General features: G+C 38.3%; 2 protein-coding genes across 3 annotated transcripts in view; one reads left to right on the top strand and one right to left on the bottom strand.

The window, feature by feature from the left end:
- Positions 1–1,014: 1,014 nt before the first annotated feature.
- On the top strand, positions 1,015–17,919 carry LOC114251759 (glucose transporter type 1). Of its 2 annotated transcripts, none has more exons than XM_089736674.1 (14): positions 1,015–1,073; positions 1,222–1,487; positions 2,452–2,589; positions 3,142–3,237; positions 3,964–4,124; positions 6,520–6,644; positions 7,191–7,361; positions 8,425–8,561; positions 9,162–9,320; positions 10,385–10,597; positions 12,050–12,253; positions 12,646–12,785; positions 13,409–13,545; positions 14,269–17,919. In XM_089736674.1, the coding sequence occupies exons 2-14, from the start codon at positions 1,344–1,346 to the stop codon at positions 14,337–14,339; spliced, it is 1,896 nt and encodes a 631-aa protein (XP_089592800.1). In that variant the 5' UTR covers positions 1,015–1,073; positions 1,222–1,343; the 3' UTR covers positions 14,340–17,919. The 2 variants fall into 2 exon arrangements, with proteins under 2 accessions (XP_089592800.1, XP_028041946.2); XM_028186145.2 differs by having other exon boundaries at positions 12,029–12,253.
- LOC149503248 (activity-regulated cytoskeleton associated protein 2-like) overlaps positions 4,872–18,230 on the bottom strand; it is a 78,836-nt gene continuing 65,477 nt past the window's right edge. The window contains exon 2 of the mRNA XM_089736668.1: positions 4,872–5,405. Coding sequence (XP_089592794.1) covers positions 5,281–5,405 — 125 coding nt within the window. The 3' untranslated portion in view covers positions 4,872–5,280. The remainder of the gene's footprint in view (positions 5,406–18,230) is intronic.

Genomic DNA, 18,230 nt, shown 5'->3' with positions numbered 1-18,230 from the left:
AGGCATCACCCATACGGGATCTAGCCAACACACAAGACCAGGATTAAGGATTCGCATGGTGGCCCGCCAGCGTTTTAGGAAGGATAATTGGATAGGAAAATAAAAGTAGACACTTAAGTCATTTTACAGCAGAGCAAATCGCTCTGCCCATATGGTCAATTTGTCAGTTATCAGGATCCTCTAACATTTAGAGGACTGATTCACCATTACCAAACCTTTACCATTACCAAACCTTTACCTTTACCTTTATCAAAACACATTGGATTGCAGAGACCGCTCGTCCATCCATTTCTTACCAACTGATTCAACTTCTCTTAATTCATCATTCAGCGGACCATTTTCAATCTGCTTTATTTTAATGGCAGGTGGGGAACATCATCCTCCCAATGCCTTTGCATCCCTGTCCCACTTTGGTACTGCAGCCGATAATCACATCTCCGCGTCGGTAGCTTTTCTAAAATTCGAACATGGCACGCCAGTGAGAGTAGCGTTCTGATCCCACTTCTGATGACGGCGCCAAGAATGGCTGAGCGGCCGTTCCGTCATCACTCTTATTCCGTTGAACCCAGTGTATTGTAATAATTGTAATAAAAGTCAATAAAACCGGCAGACCGACAGAGCGACCGACCGACTTGACTGCCTGAGACAGACTGAGGCGACACTGTTCACGCACCGCCGTTTTATACTGTGGCGTTACGGTGTCTACCCTACATTATTGTGATATTTATCAAAACAACATTTTATCATTTAGAATAATAATCATAACAATGTCTTAATATTACTAAAGTCGTTACCCATAAGTAAATAAACTAAACTATATATTTACTATGTTATTTATTGCCAATTGTGGCATTTGCGCCCACATATACAATAATTGCAAGGTTGGTGATCATGACATCGTAAGAAGTCAATGACTATATTGAAAGGTATTAAGTGAAGATTAAAAAAAGCAGTGAAGATGGTCGAAAAGACGAGTTGTACAGGCCGTTTGCAAATTAAAAAGATATGGCTGTCAAACTATCAAACAAAAAAGTGTCAAAACTAAAACCAGAAGACGAAAAGTAGGTAGGTAGGTAAGTAAACAAACAGTCCAAATAATTTCTAAAAATATTGTATTGTAGTGTCATGTATTGCGGTATATTTGTTATTGAATCTAGGGTCCAGTACAATTCTTAAAATTTTAGTATTTTCGGTTAAATATGAGTCTATCATTTATTATAGGTAGGTTTCGAGGAAACAAAAAAAAACTACCTTGCTCAACTTCTCGCTGGTTCGAGATGCGGGAGAAGTACGAACAGTGAATATGAGCTGCACAGGCGAATGCCTGAAAACAGGTGAGCGTGATGAGCATGAATCTGTCGGCCAAACTTGAGGAGCTCCAGGGAGGCGACCGACAGCTGGAAACTACGGCCGCACTCTGCGAGATCAGAACGCAGCTGCAAGAGTTTACCAAGAGCGTGGAGTCATGCCAGAGTGAAGTTTCAGAGGTAAACACTACAATTTATTCGCAAAATTTTTAATTCAGCTTAGCAATCTGCGAAATTGATTTTTGATTTATAAATAGATACGCCATATCTAAACTAAAAGTATTGTAAGGCGATTTATTCATCAAATTCCAATTATGTTTCTCACGTTTGTTGAAATTACTGTTTCAGACTTCAATATTCATATTATTGTTCCGTCAGAATTATTGGGAAGTGCAGCAGAATTTAATTCCACCAAATAGTCTAACTATGATCAAGCTTTGCTATTTCCATAAATCTAATATATATTTCACATTGTCATCATTGGTGAATTTACTACTACAGCAAATATACAAAAAAGCCAAAATTATATTTGTGAATTGATAGGTTTCTACAAATTGTCATATTTTTAGAAGTAAACTACGTACAGTTACATTTTGAGAAAAACAATCTACAAGAATTTAATTTAAGTTAATCCTTGGATGCAAATTTGTTGACTGTACCTCAGTACTGTTATAACATCAAAGATAACACATGTTTAATCTTGCAATTTATAAATGACAATAGCAGTAGTCATGTTGTAAGACTAACTAAACTAAACTAACTAAACGTCTGTTTAATAATTAATTCCTAAAAGCAGTTCAATAGTAAGTTTTAACTAAATTAAACTGATGAACAGTTTATTAACCAATGAAAGGTTACTGTTTTAGTGCAACCTTTAACAGAGTGAATCAGGCTCTTGAATTATTTCAAGAATTTTTTATTTATTAAATAGTAAGTTAATGAACCATTACTGTTTTTGCTAATTATTATATTGCATAGAATCAGCAAAGTTCAGACAGGTCTATAAAGTCATCAAAGTTTAATATATTTTCATGAATTTGAAGCATATATCTGGTTTTCTGGATAATAAAACCTAGTGGAAAACTTTTACAATGGATTTTGTGAAACATAAAAATCAATTTGAGAACAAATTGTACTGGTTCAGGTAAAACGGGATATGGTAGCCATCAAGCAAGAACTGGAGACTGTACAACTGGTGAAGGAAGAAATAGAAGAACTCCGCGAATATGTTGATAGGCTCGAGGAACACACCCAACAGAGGAAACTCAGGCTGCTCGAACAGGTGAGATTCAAATTCGTTCATAATTTTCAAATTACATCTTTAGAAAATTCCAGTTACAAGTCATAAGATAACATCATGAAAAATATGAAAGAAAATTCTATGTACTATAATTTTTATAAATTTTACTAAGCAAATAATGTATTAAAAATCATTTTATTATTTTAAATTTTATCTCGATGGCTAAATAGTTGACAAGGTCACAACCCAAAGAGTTACATAATTCGCTTGAGTACATAGTCACCATATGAAAAGTAACATTAACAAATTGTCAAAAATATACAATATATTAACTCCTTATTAAACCTGTGACGGATTTTTCATTGCCTCAATAATTACTTGGCATATCAGAGTCAGACTCAGAGATTATTAGGCATTTTCAAATATATCTCGACTTACCGTAAAATATATCCAAGACTTATAAGCAAAGAGTTTTAAATCTTAAGGAAGACTTTATTTGGAGAGCTTTATTATGCTTATGAAAAACATCCTCCTCTATCATATGTTAGGTTGAAATTGAACAGTTTGATTATGACATTATGCTCATACTCACAGGGCCTCACATTCTTCCTGTCGTACGCTATTTTTACGGCGGTGTTGGGAATGCTACAATTCGGATACAACACCGGAGTCATCAATGCTCCTGGGAAAGTAAGAACTAGAAACTAAGACAGTAAAAACTGATGACTAGAACAGTGCTTCTCAACCTTTTTTTCGGACCTGTATTCTTTAATAAAACTTTTCATTTATGATCACCTCTCCCCTGATAACTTCCTACTCTCAAAATTGCGGGTCGTTTCTTGTAACATACACGAACATAGACAGTATAAAAAGGAATGTACTGCAGTTTACCAACTCACCGCTCATAGTCTAGTAACTTAGTGAGTTATAGTGTTAATTTTAAATTATACATTGTAGACATACATTGTAACATTGTACAGACAGACACACATTGTAACACTCTAGCAAATTCCGGTCACCGCCCTTGCCGAACCCGTCACTTGCGACGAAGGGTTCGACAAGTAAATTAACCCATAGACACAGCCCACCGAGTTTCTCGCCGGATCTTCTCAGTGTACCGCTTTTCCGATCCGGTGGTAGATTCTGCGAAGCACTGCCCTTGCCCGGGCCAGTGTTAGCAACATTCCGGCTTAAGCCGCAAGGAAAAGCTGAAATAGCCTCTCAAGGCTATGAGCATAGGTAGAAAAAAATAATAAAGTTTTGTATAAATTAACTGTTTTCGTATTTCCGCTATTACCAATATTAGTTTTATGTAACCCCAATCAAACCCCGACAATCTCTGGGGGTGAGCGCCCTACTGGTTGAGAATCGCTATAATTAGAACAACTGAAACTGACTTATTAATCTGTTGTGTAGAACATCGCAAACTTCATAAAGGATGTATATAAGAGCCGATACGGGATGGATCTGCACGATGATACGGTCAACAGGCTGTACTCAGTAGCGGTCAGCATCTTCGCCATCGGGGGCATGGTGGGGGGCTTCTCGGGCGGAATGATTGCCAACCGGTTCGGAAGGCAAGTGATTTTTAAAGCCCCGATAGATTTAAGCAACAATTTTTAAATACAATTATAATAACCGGCAAACTTCTTGAGCATTTGTTGACGTAGTGGGGGTAAGTTTGCGCATGGTACACTCACGTGCAAAAACATTACTTACTCTGCGTCATAATGCTATTAAATTATTAAAATCAACATATGTATTTATTTATATATTTATTAGAACATCAACAAAACATATAGGTTAATAATTGTAATAATTTAATCTTGGGGTAAAATAGATATTCCTTCTATTAAGTCAAAACTAGAGCTGTTGCCAGGTCTTGGTTCAGTTGAAGCGAAGCTGGTATTTGTAATTTTTTTTTCGTTATCATAATCTTGACCATCATCATCATCACTGTTTTCATCACCCGAGTCGCTATCATCGTGATGAGTCGACATAGGGCTCATCGGCGTAGTTTACAACTCGGTCGATTCGGTCTTCTTTTTTGTCTATAATTAATTATTTTTTGAAGATATTCGATTCGTAGTAATCGAATGTTACTTTTTTCATTTACCAGCTTCCGATTATTTTCTGTTCTTTTTTCCATCTGAAGCCTAGCTCTTTCATAATCCGTCGTAAGCTTCATTCCGAGCCATTAAAATTTATATCTTCTTTAAAATTTTCGAAGCCTTTCTACGGTACGGAGTTTCGCTGCTTGTTATGTAGTTATTATGATTACATATTTTTATTACAGATTGAACGAAACTATCCATTCGGGTAACTTTCTTCTTCCCTGATCTTTTCTTACCCGGAGTCCGAAACACGGCGAGCAAGCCAGAGCCTTTAGCTTCGTTAATAATGCACCTAACAGTACTCACTGATGTTTTTGTTGCTTCCGAAGTCTGTTTTAATTTTTCCATATCATTCTTCCCCTGTTTTATAAAGAAGCAATATACGTCGTACACAAATTTTCTACCCTTTCTTTTAAGTACTACACCAGTTTGTCACGGCATAGTGTATGTTTTATAAAAAATCAACAAACACTCAACAAATAGCAATGGCAACAAAGTCCACAAGCAATTATAACAAATAACTTAACGATTAATAACGATAGACTTTCCACTGTACGCAAGCGTACTTTTGGGAGCAAGCGGAATGAGGGCGCGGTGCGGGACGCAAGGTTCGACTGATCTACCAATAACGCGCTCGATACGATTTCCCCTGCCGTCGCGCCTCACCCTCACCACCAAAGTGACCTAAAATTCGGTTCTGCGCAGTCAAGGTCATTTGCTCAAGAAGTTTGCCGATTACTATACCTATGTATTAAGTATTTTATGAGTATTTTTAAATTATTAATTTAATTTGTTTTTTATTTACGATTAAATGTTTTAAGCTTGAATAGTCTTGGCACAGGTTGTGTTTTCATTTTCACTATAATTTCACTAAAGTAACGAATTCGTTTGCAATTATTTCAAATTGCGGTTCTTAATTACTGCTGTTAGCGTAGGTCACGGGAGGGCATATGATTTTTTTCATAACCGTCATAACAGTGTCGCAGCCCACCTTGAGAACATTAATTATTTTAACTCGATGTGGTCTAAAAGATAAGACGTCCGGTGTTGTTGTTGTGTTGTATCGAGCGATGCAAGTGATGCGACCGTGCCAGTTTTCAAATCTCGTAAACAGGTGCCTGTTTTTGTAATGAAATACTTAACTCATCTTCTCGAATAAATTTCGAAGTGAGGGATTAACATAGTATTATAAAAAAAACTGACAAGATATATAAATTGCGTGATAACTTGTGATAGGACGTTTTTTAGTCCGCGCAGGTTTGAAGGGTAGGGCTGCCATTATACTATTCAATCGAAACTTAGGCCTCATGTCTAAAGTAAGGTGATGGCATTCACGTTGTATAGTCCTCTGGTAACCACTTAACACCGAATGGACCGTGGACTCATTCACCTGTCTAAGCAATAGGAAAAAACGATTGACTCTCTGTAGAAATAGGAAGGGCGGTGGATACCACACAACGGCTTCATGATTCAGACTAGAAAGTATTACGTAGAAGAAAGAATGGAAAAGAAGATGGTAAATAGAGGAATCTAGGGTCGCGTGGTCATCTGAAAAGTCGGACAGGTTGTGACTTTGTGATATCCTCTTGCCCTTTTAACATAATTGCCATTTTTTGTCCTGCCTAATCGCTGGTAGCCATTAGGGGCTATTTCAGCTTCGCTTGGTCGGTGAAGCTGAAAACTGACTGAACCTGAGAAAATTTGCTAACATTAGCCCTAGTAAGTTGAGAGCTTCGCTGAATCTACTACCGGATCGGAATCGCGATCCACTGAGAAGATCAGCGTGAAACTCAGTGGGCTGTGCCTATGGGAATAGTTACAGAAAGTGGTTAGACTGATGCTAGTGTTATTATTATAGGAAAGGAGGGTTATTGCTCAACAACGTACTCGGCATTGGCGGCGCGAGCCTCATGGGCTTTACCAGGATCTCGCATTGCTACGAATTCCTCATCTTTGGCAGATTTATTATAGGCGTCAACTGCGGTATGTACTTGATATTATACAGCATGATGTTTTTTATTGTGTAATATAATTAGAGCCCTAAAATGACTTGGATGGACTTAGGGAAATGGAGATGACCTGTGATAAGTGTGAATGGGGAAATGACACGTTGCGCCGCCCTCATATAGTAAGGATATAAGGGCAAGAAAATGTTTTTTATTATGTATTTGCGTAATTTCAATGTTCCTTAACACGCTGTTATTAGCTTGATCTCTGACTGTGTAAAGAAATTTATCTCTGACTGTGTAAAGAAATTTAAAAGGTAATTTTTATCAACTTCAAAATGTCTGTTTAACATGAAAATTCGCGCTCGTGTCAAGGATCCATGTCAGTACAAGAATAATATTACTTTGACCTAATCTTCGAGAAGGAAGACGGCTTATATTATTTTATATGTTTCCAGTACGCAAATCATAGATTTATTTCTAATAGTAAAAGTTCATCACTTTTATAGAGTATAGAGCACAAAGCTAGTTACGACAACATACTATTTGTATGTCAATTTTCATTATTACCTTTCTCGTCCAGGTTTGAACACGTCCTTAGTGCCAATGTACATATCGGAGATAGCTCCCCTGAACCTGAGGGGCGGATTGGGCACCGTCAACCAGCTTGCCGTCACAGTCGGCTTGCTGATCTCCCAGGTCCTGGGCATCGAACAGATTCTTGGAACGGACGAAGGATGGCCAATATTGTTAGGTAAAATAAATAATACATTATGAAGCTGGTATGTGATTGTGTTGCACACAGCGACACTGCTGATCAGATCTTTGGCCTTTACCTTTATACGGAAAAGAACAAATTCTTTGTTTCTTGTCGATAGATAGTTTTTCAGTGGTGAAACTGCATTTTGAATCAATTATAGTTTATATGAATTAAAAGTGTCTGCTTGGACGAAGGTAGCATCTTCGAAAAAGCGGTGTGATACTCTAATCTTATTGTGGCCACCTCTAATTATATATGCGACGCAGGCGATAGGGAAACGCACTACCGCCGTTTCTTTTTTTATTTTTATTGCTTAGATGGGTGGACGAGCTCACAGCCCACCTGGTGTTAAGTGGTTACTGGAGCCCTTAGACATCTACAGCGTAAATGAGCCACCCACCTCGAGATATAAGTTCTAAGGTCTCAAGTATAGTTACAACGGCTACCCCACCCTTCGAACCGAAACGCATTACTGCTTCACGGCGGAAATAGGCGGGGTGGTGGTTACCTACCCGTGCGGACTCTATTACCGTGCTCCGTGCAAATTATAATTTTGCGGGTTTGATTTTTATTACACGATGTTATTCCTTCACCGTGGAAGTCAATCGTGAGCATTTGTTGAGTACGTATTTCATTAGAAAAATTGGTACCCGCCTGCGGGATTCGAACACCGGTGCATCGCTACACACGAATGCACCGGACGTCTTATCCTTTAGGCCACGACGACTTTCCCTGAGTATGTCCTAATATATATATGTATATCGATCTCTCTCGATGCGTTTAGGCTCTTCAAGCATCGTCCTCGTTGAAGTTGTCGAATTCGAGGTGCAAATAAGCCAATAGACACAACCCATTGAGTTTCTCGCCGGACCTTCTCAGTGGTTTGCGTTTCCAATCCGGTGATAGAGTCTGTAAAGCACTACTCTTGCTAGAGCTAGTGCTAGCTAGATAACGGTAAGCTCGCCTCCCCACCCGGGGAAGCTGGAATAGCCCTTCGAGGTTACCAGTAGGTAGGGAAAAAAAGCAAAAACATTTGTATTCGGACGGTTGGTTTCAGGTCTCGCCATCTGTCCAGCGGTTCTACAGTTGGTCCTGCTCCCGGCCTGTCCCGAATCTCCTAGATATTTACTCATCACTCGTCAATGGGAAGAAGAAGCGAGGCGAGCTCTGAGGAGACTGCGAGCTAGTAATCAGGTAAGTGCCGATAGAATTATATCATTACAATTCATTATCAATTTTGAAAACTCATTGGCGCATTAGTTTGTACTTCCGACTGCTGGTTTGAGAGTCATGGGTTCGATCCTCATATTAGGTAAAAATTCAAAATTTCAAATTAAAAGCTTACCCTATGATATGAATTATCAGAAATAGATTTGAAGGGATTTTCTGTTTGTGCTTTTGGACATGTATTTTTTTTTATTGCTTAGATGTGTGGACGAGCTCTCAGCCCACCTGGTGTTAAGAGGTTACTGGAGCCCATAGACATTTACGACGTAAATGCGCCACCCACCTTGAGATGTAAGTTCTAAGGTCTCAGTATAGTTACAACGGCTGCTTCATCCTTCAAGCCGAAACGTATTACTGCTTCACGGCAAAAATAGGCAGGGTGGTGGTACCTACCCGTGCGGACTCACAAGAGGTCCTACCACCAGAAATTACGCAAATTATAATTTTGCCGATTTGATTTTTATTACACGATGTTATTTCTTCCCCGTGGAAGTCAATCGTGAACATTTGTCGAGTACCAGCCACGACGACCTCAAAATGTAATTACGTGGTCAACATCCCCAATAGGTCGAAGAGGATATTGAAGAGATGAGAGCTGAAGAGCGAGCCCAGCAATCGGAGGCTTCTATTTCGATGCGAGAGTTGCTCTGCTCGCCGACGCTGCGGGCGCCGCTCCTCATCGGAGTCGTGATGCAGCTCTCTCAGCAGCTTAGCGGAATCAATGCGGTAGGTCTCAAGCACCAGGGCTTAGTCGGGAGTCGCTTGGAGTCCGACATAATCCGACCTAATCACCCATCGGCCGGGTTAATTGAACACTTACACAACACTTACACTTGCACTTACACTTACACTTACACAACTTTAAAAGAAGGTTTCAAACGTCCTTCCAGGACTGTCAATGGAATATAGATTTCTTTTGGTAATAATGAAATCTAAAACTGTTTTATTTAAAATCAGCAATAAAATAAACCCAAAGTTGGCGGATCGGACAATACAACACCCAGTCAAAGGTCATCCACCTTGAGACCGTTCTCACTACGAATCGGAACGTATCATACTTTCGCTGCCATAGTAAAAGACAGGGTTCATACAACCCTAGATTACGGATTTTTTTTCTACATCGCCCTGTAACTATATGTTGTGATGTATCTTCAATATATGTAAGAAAGAAAGAAAGAAATCATTTATTCGCCAAGCATAGTGACAAAGAGTTATTACATAAGTTAAAGGCAGCGTGTATGCTTTGTCATTATTTGACATGCGAATTTTAGTGCAGTGCAAGATATTATAAATCTATATATTAATACGTGAAGCAAAAACTTTGTATCCCTTTTTACGAAAATTGCGCCGACGGAGTTGTATGAAATTTTCCACACTTATAGAGAATATAGAGAAGAAGTGCACAATGCTAATATTTTTTTAAAATAATGCATAAAAGATACATTAAATCAATAAAAAAAAAACATTACACACACTGCCATTTATTTGACACAACACATAGATATAAATGTACTAGATATTTATTGTCAATTGTCAAACTTTTGTTATTGTTTGCGGTCATGGAGAATAGATCAATATTGTTTATTTTTCAGATTATTTATCTTTAGTGTAGTTTTGGCCAAATCTGTGATTATAATAAAGAAGAATATGACAATAGAACTGAAATAATCTTTAAACATAACATTTCAATTAATTATTGTCGAATTTCGACTACTGCGGGACCACTAGTATTATATAATTTACCATTAATTCATCCATATTTATATCGTATTTATCATATGTTTATTCAGGTGATAAACTACTCCACTTTTCTCTTCACTTCTTCGGGCCTGACGGAGGAGTCGGCGAAGTTTGCAACAATGGGCATCGGGGCCATCATGGTCGGGATGACGTTGGTGTCTTTGCCGCTTATGGACAGAACCGGACGACGCACCCTCCATCTGTACGGTCTCGGAGGAATGTTCATCTTCTCCATCTTCATCACGATCTCCTTCCTAATAAAGGTGTGTTCTAAAATTGTATTTTGTTTTGTGTGACGTAAAACCGTCAGATTTGTGGACTTTAATACAATGGGACTAATTATGTTCAAAGTAAGTTTGTCTTCACATTGGATACCTATAAGACTTGTGTGTACATTAAGCAGTGGTTGGAACTCTTATCGTGAGAGCCGAAGGTCGAAGTCACACGAGGCTTAAGTCCTCTGCATCAAGATAAAAATTTCATTTATGGCATTATTAATTTCGTATATATTGGCTATTTATTGTAATTGTACATTGGCTATGTCATGCTTAATAACGTTGGTGTAGATTTTTGTGAACATATAAAATGTTCTACTTTACATTTTCCTAGGATTTGTACTTATTGCATATTAATGTCCCACAAAACCTTAACATACTATGTTGAAAAAAATGCTCACCAATACCGCAGAATCTCTAAACCAAACACTCACTTGGTGGGAAAGGTACAGAATAGCGTCTTGCTATTCCCCACCAATATCCTTAAATTTTGATATCTCTGTCCTATCAAAATGATTTCTTCAATACTCACACTGTCCCATCAAATCTCACGACCTATCTATCTGCTGAAACAGGATTTTAATATTATTAATCTGTATTTATTGATATTTTTAACGACGCTTTCGCTCGTTTTTTGTTTGTTTCCCGTTTTTCATATTTTTTTCTTCTCTTGACTCCACTCTTCAACTATTGATTACTGTTTTCATTATTCAAATTTATATTATTTCGTTGCACTGTATCTGCTGCACGGCTTTTCATTTGCGCAACGGCTGTTTGGTTTCTGAACCAAATATAATTTCGGAAATTAAAGACGTTAATTATCATTAATATTTCGTAAATTTTAGTTGATTAGAGTATGAAATAATCAGAAATGTAAACAGCCGTTGGTAGCTTCTCCCCCCCCCCCCTAACGATTTCTTTCCTGTAACTGAGACCGGTATCTCCGTGCGAACTAGTCTGTGAACTCTCAAATATAAATGCTTAGGACACCATTCACGTGCACACAAAGTACTCACGTTAACGAGCACTCAGCTTAACGAGGCTACTCACACAAATGCTGCTCAAACGCAGATAGCACTTCACTGATTTTCTAAAACGCAGCTACACGATGTCCGCATCCGAAGACTTTACATGTGTGGCAGGTATCAGACGCACACTGTGCTCCCGCGGATACCGCGCGTCAATGGACTCGACATTGTCGTACATTGCGTGCTATGTGAAAAGCATTATTAAAATGTTACTTTTTAAAAATTACTTTCTTAATGTTTGAACGAATTAATATAAATATTTAGGTTAGCTTGAATAGCGGTTATAATACTGCGTACGTACAGAACCTAGTGAGTGTTTTGCATTTATGTTTGTGATTGATTCCGTATTCGGTCGGTTACGGGAAAGGGCATTACTTCTATCCTCTGATAGGAGTTCTTCGGTTATGTGCAGGAAATGATCGACTGGATGAGTTACCTGTCGGTGGTGTCGACGCTCAGCTTCGTGGTGTTCTTCGCCGTGGGCCCCGGCTCCATACCCTGGCTCATCACGGCGGAGCTCTTCTCCCAGGGTCCGCGGCCAAGTGCCATGGCGATTGCAGTCTTAGTTAACTGGATGGCGAATTTCGTTGTCGGAATTGGTTTTCCGAGCATGAAGGTAGGCAGAGGAATTGTCTCTTTATAAAACTTGTGGTTTTGCTTTTTTGGTTTATTGGTTTTGACAGCGGCTTTGGATATCATAGCTGATGCCCATGATCGACGGTGATCTATAATGCCCGTAAAAGGAAATTACGAAAATCTTTATTGTGTTTATCGTTGAACGGTAAATGTGCAGATACGATATTCTATTGCTGTTTTGCTTGTTTTTACCACGTGGCTGGTTAGCATTCAGCTGTGAATAGTGAGGCCGCCGTAGACGAAACGTAGTCGAGGTTTCTGACTGCGACACGTGCGGCGGCTTCCAGACTGCGAGCTCGTCCCTAAATTACATCTCGTAGCTTGTGCTAACAAACTTCCCCCCTCTCCCAACCCCCCTCACGTGTTCCGCAGGCGGTGCTGGACAACTACACGTTCCTCCCGTTCAGTGCCTTCCTGGCGATCTTCTGGATATTCACATACAAAAAGGTTCCCGAGACGAAAAATAAGACCTTCGAAGAGATATTAGCGCTGTTCCGGAATTCGAACGGCAGGTGAGCGAGACAACTAAACATTTGCCATCTCTGTCCCGAATCCAATGATTAGTTAATTTAAATCACACATCGGAAATACGACACTAGTACAGAACCCTCTGTTGTTCGCTTGCAAAAATTCCGCGCAAACAAAACGCGGCCTAGCGGTACTTTATAGTGTGACGTCATTCGGGGCCAAAACAGGCGTCATTTTTTGTTTACATTAAACACTAAAATAACAACTTACACATCAAGCGCTGTGGTTGCTTTTAAAAATTGGGCTGGAATAATTTGGTTTTTAATATTAACATCATGTTTATTTTTATTTTTTTTAATGCTCTTAAATGGGTGGGCAAGCTCACAGCCCACCTGGTGTTAAGTGGTTACTGGAGCCTATAGACATCTACAACGTAAATGCGCCACCCACCTTGAGATATAAGTTCGAAGGTCTCAGTATGGTTACAACGGCTAATAATATAAGACATTAATAATAAACATATATAACTTATTACATTTCTGTTAGTATGAATGGCACGAACGGAAATTCGATAACAGAAAGCCGATGACGTCATTTTTGCACGATCACAACTAATTCCCAATGAGAGATGTAGTTTGTCATGAGTGCGCCACTCGGTTGTGTCCAGGGACAGCTTCCGCGACGACCACATCTACGGCAGCGCGCTGAACTGCGTCAACGGTCTGGAGCAGCAGCTGCTCCCCCCGCCGCCGCCGCCCCTCCCCGCGCCCCTCCCCGCGCCCCTCGACGTCAAACGCGACTCAGGCAAGTCGAACTCCACCTTCACGTTTGTTTAACACGTTGACGGCCACATAAGTCACCGGAGCCCTACGCGGCGTACTGAAGTAATAATGACGATTTCTTTCTTCAATCTGCATACTAAAAGTCTAAAACATACATTAACAAATAAAAGAGGGCAAACTTAGGTAATCCATTCGCCTAGTAATAAAAACCGATGTAATTACTTCAGTGCGCCGCGTAGGGCACCGCTGACCTACACGGCAGTCAAAGGGTTAATGATGAGATAGACTGAACCGATTGCGGGCGTTCCATTTTTTTTTTACTGCTTAGATGGTTGGACGATCCCACAGCCCAACTGATGTTAAGTGGTTACTAGAGCCCATAGACATCCACAACGTAAATGCGCCACTCACCTTGAGATATAGGCTCTAAGGTTTCAAGTATAGTTACAACGGCTGCCCCACCCTTCAAACCGAAACGCATTACTGCTTCACGGCAGAAATAGGCAGGGTGGTGGTACCTACCCACGCGGACTCACAAGAGGTCCTACCACCAGTAAAAACTGGAATACTTATGCTACCATCGAATAGGCAGGGACAAAATCCAGGTCATCGCATTGCATTTGTTTGCAGATCAGATTTGTTTTTGGTAACAATATAATAGTGAATTACAAGTTCTAATGACACTCTTCAAGAATAACTCGTAAATGTTTCGAAATGTGGCTGAAGATAAACGTAACGTTTCCAGTGTCGGAGCAGTGGTCGGGGGGAGAGGCGGGCCGGCCGCCGCCGCGGCTCCCCGCCACCCGGCACGTGTAATGAATTATCAATCGTATGTATACACTGGTAGGGATGAAAACGATCTATCCGCTTCTCACATAATAAACCTATAGCCTCCGAATAAGTAACGCTCAAACATGATTGTATAAAAACCGAAGCTAGCGTTTCGATAGAGGTTCGTTTAAAAACTGAAATTACACCCCCCCCCAGCCTCCCCTCCCTCTCTTTCTCCCTTCTCGTCCTAAATCCTCGCATGGATTCTTATTCTTCATGCATACGCGTTCCTTCTAAGTTAAGATCTTAAATTAATGCGACGAGGCCAATCAATCAAAAATGGCTCGAAGACACAGCTGATGATATTTAAGAAAGTAAGACATTTTACGACACATGACAATGTATATATACAATATGTTATCTACACTATGTATATTAGGATATAATGTAATTGTCTCTGTACCGTATTGTTTATAACGCGCAATTAGCGACAAACAATGAACACTGTGATTTTATTATTATTATTATTATTATTGATTATGTATATACTTTTATTGTATTGATTTGATGTTGATCTTTTGTTATCTCGAAGACTGAGTTTTGTTTAGTTATTAAATTGATACATTATGGTTTTAAGTAGTCAGTAGTCGCAAGTCGGTTAGAGAAAGATTGCGTTCACGGAATTGATTCAGTTTATTAATAAAACGAATACAATAAGACTAATATGAAATGTAATAAAGTAAAAACTCTTTGTTCGCGGGGTTATACATTCCGTGAATATGCCGCGTATGCAGAAACTGTGAATATGGAAAAGCGCGTTTACAAAGGACATTAGAGGTTGGATACTGGTGGTAGGACCTCTTGTGAGTCCGCGCGTTTAGGTACCACCACTCTGCCTATTTCTGCGGTGAAGCAGTAATGCTTTTCGGTTTTAAGGGTGGGGCAGCCGTTGTAACTATACTGAGATCTTAGAACTTATATCTCAAGGTGGGTGGCGCGTTTACGTTGTAGATGTCCATGGGCTCCAGTAACCACTTAACACCAGGTGGGCTGTGAGCTCGTCCACCCATCTAAGCAATAAAAAAAAACCTACACATTGGTATTCTTTTTATCAAGGCGTATGTATCGATTAAATCCGCGAATAAATAAATCTTTAGCCGCGAATCTAGGAATTGGGTAGCGTTTTTTTAATCCGTGAATAGTGAAAACGAATCGAATGAAGAAAGCGCGAATAAGGACTGTAATGAAATCGATTTATAGCGATGGTTCATCAGAAACATAATCATTGTCCAGCCTTCTATTTACCAAATAAGTAACAAATTAATTGTTTTCCATTCTTAGAGAACAAATAGGAATTTAATACATGTTAATGGAACTCTGCTACAACTTCTCAATCATTTTATACATAATTCGACGCTTAAAAGGCAAACGTGACTAAGCGACAATGCTTGAACTTTACAGTAGACTAATTTAAAGTTGAAATACCTGAAAACAAAATCTATTTTAACGAATCTAGCTGTAGGATTGAAATGATTTTAATAGACCTAGAAAATATATATTTTTTGCGCATCGAATATGGTTATTGCCTATCATTTATGTACAAAGCAGTTATGGTCGCTTAGTCACGTTTGCCGTTCAAGCGTCGAATTATATTTTCAATTAATCTAATCGCTACAAAAAGAGATGTTAAGGCAGTATGCGACTACAACCTCTGCCTGTTTATTTTTTATTTGACAGAAAATGTCTGTCAAGCATAGATTCATAACTTCGTTCGTTTGAATTTTGCTGATTTTGCTCAATTCATAAGTCCTAGTAGTTTCGTACAATCTGTTGTTAGTAGTTGTTATATATCAATCTATGTACTTCCTCTGGTTCATCCCACTGAAGAGGGCATGCCCTTTAAGTAATCTCACATCACTGACTTGTTTCATTTCGTTTTTGATAATTATTCAGAAATACCACCTCGAGAATGATGGGTGGAATTTCGTTAAGTATCTATCAATTATGTAATCGTTTTTTTTTTTTTAATTGGGCATCAAAACGGTGTCGCCATTAATGATTAAATCTGTGTAAGTTACATGCTCAAATGAAATGGTGCCCCTGGTCCTCAATCGCTCATCCTATGAAAGAATATTGTTAATTGTGCACTCAAAAAATTCCTTGTTCAGCTAGTTGACGTTCGACTTAAAATACGTTCAGTGTGCTTAGTGCGAGTTTTCTAACGTTCTCGATATCGTAAAAGTTAACTCATATTTGTATGGTATGGGACCGTTTGCGTACGTTTGCCGATAGGGGCGCTGCTCCAACTGCATACAAAATTGAGTTAACTTTTAAGCTATCGAGAACGCTAAAGAACTCGCACTAAGCACACAGGAATAAGAAAGTTTTTTGTTATTGTGTAAAAAGGTATCTGTACGTCTTCACTGTACACAATCGAATAAGTTAGAAATAAGTTATTGGCGGAGAGATGGCTCCCGCTGTTCTTGAGTGTGGTTCCAATTGAACTGGTCGTCATTAAAATTATTTCCGTAAGAGTGAAATTGTGAAGATGACGCCATTAACTTGCTAGGCAAAACATGGCGTACGTGACTGTATAGGTATTTAAAACTTTTTTTAAGCGCGTTGTATTCTGTGCGTGCGTCGTCAAAAAATGCACTGTTTAGATGAATTTCTAGATGGTAGGCATGTTTGAATATTACCTAATATATAAAAAATAATAGGGGCGGAGCCCCATACTCTATAATTATGTATTTCAACGATAAAAAACCCAAGGTAGAGAAGCGCGTGGGATATTTAGATAGGTATTGAAATAAATGTTAAAAGTTTCAAAATCTGTTTTTATTTATTTAACTCAGTGAAATAGGGTGAAATAGGTATAAGTGGAAAATTGTTTTAAAAACCCTGTATACTATTTATAATACTATAATCTTTTATTATTTTTGTTAATTAATTTTTAAACTTTGAAATTGATGTTTAAAATATAATGATTATTTTTGCGGTTTTTTTTTTGGTATCCGGATTATATTAACGATATAAAAAGTATTAATTGTTACATTTATATATTTACTAAATTCGGCCAATAAAAACGATTTGTACTATTTTTTTGGATCCGCACATTTAATTCAACTACGCACAATTATTTTGTTTGAACTGAAACGCAGTGAGAAATGCACGAACCGGAGATGACATATTAATATTTGTTAACCTCGTGTTGGGTCAACGCATACTGCTAATAAGCAAAGATGCGTAATTAAAAAAAGTCCTTAATTCTAAGATCTAGTCAAGAATATGTGATGTTAATCCTTAAAACTTTTTTTAAATTAATTTTGTGTATACACTAAAAATGACTAGGATAAAAAACTAAACGATCTCGTGAAAGGAAATTGACAAATACCTACATTTGTCGGTGCCATAGAAGTTATTTAAGGCGACTTATGCTTGAATTGGATAATAGAGATTTATGAGGTCGTATGACCGCCAGTCACGTCTCAAGTCGTAAGATTCATTGATGTTAAGTATGTTAGTTAAATATAACAGTAAGCTATATAGTTGTATGTATAAATATAAAAATATAAAAATAAAAAAAGATTTCGTGATAATTCTGAAATAAAAATATGGTACAGTATTAACTTGTTTCTATTTCACATTATATGGTTGGTTAAAGCTTCCTTCTCTATTTTTTTTACTATTTGAACCGGCTTTGAATAATAATTATTTATGCCTTAAGAAAATAATTTATGATTTAGCTATTAGCTAAGACAGTCTGTAGAAAATTAGACAACAGAGAAACAACAGATCGAACGTGTCAGAAGCCATGGTACATGAAATGGAAATGAGATTTGTTAACCAAAACGTCTTAAATTTTATTTTAATTTTAGTCAAAATTTTAACTTAACAAGTGTGACAGTAGCAATTTACAAGAGCTTTTCTTTGTGT

This window comes from Bombyx mandarina, chromosome 03, assembly GCF_030267445.1.
Source record: "Bombyx mandarina strain Sakado chromosome 03, ASM3026744v2".
Taxonomy (NCBI): domain Eukaryota; kingdom Metazoa; phylum Arthropoda; class Insecta; order Lepidoptera; family Bombycidae; genus Bombyx; species Bombyx mandarina.
Note: the sequence above shows the minus strand (reverse complement) of the source record. Positions and strands in the feature narration are given on the sequence as shown.

What these genes read in the sequence shown, in the direction of transcription:
- LOC114251759 (XM_028186145.2), top strand. Translation starts at nt 1,344, where the DNA reads ATGAGCATGAATCTGTCGGCCAAACTTGAGGAGCTCCAGGGAGGCGAC. An exon ending in AGCTTAGCGGAATCAATGCG is followed by an intron (nt 9,321 to 10,384) that starts GTAGGTCTCAAG and finishes ATGTTTATTCAG; the next exon opens with GTGATAAACTACTCCACTTT. An exon ending in CGATCTCCTTCCTAATAAAG is followed by an intron (nt 10,598 to 12,028) that starts GTGTGTTCTAAA and finishes ATCCTCTGATAG; the next exon opens with GAGTTCTTCGGTTATGTGCA.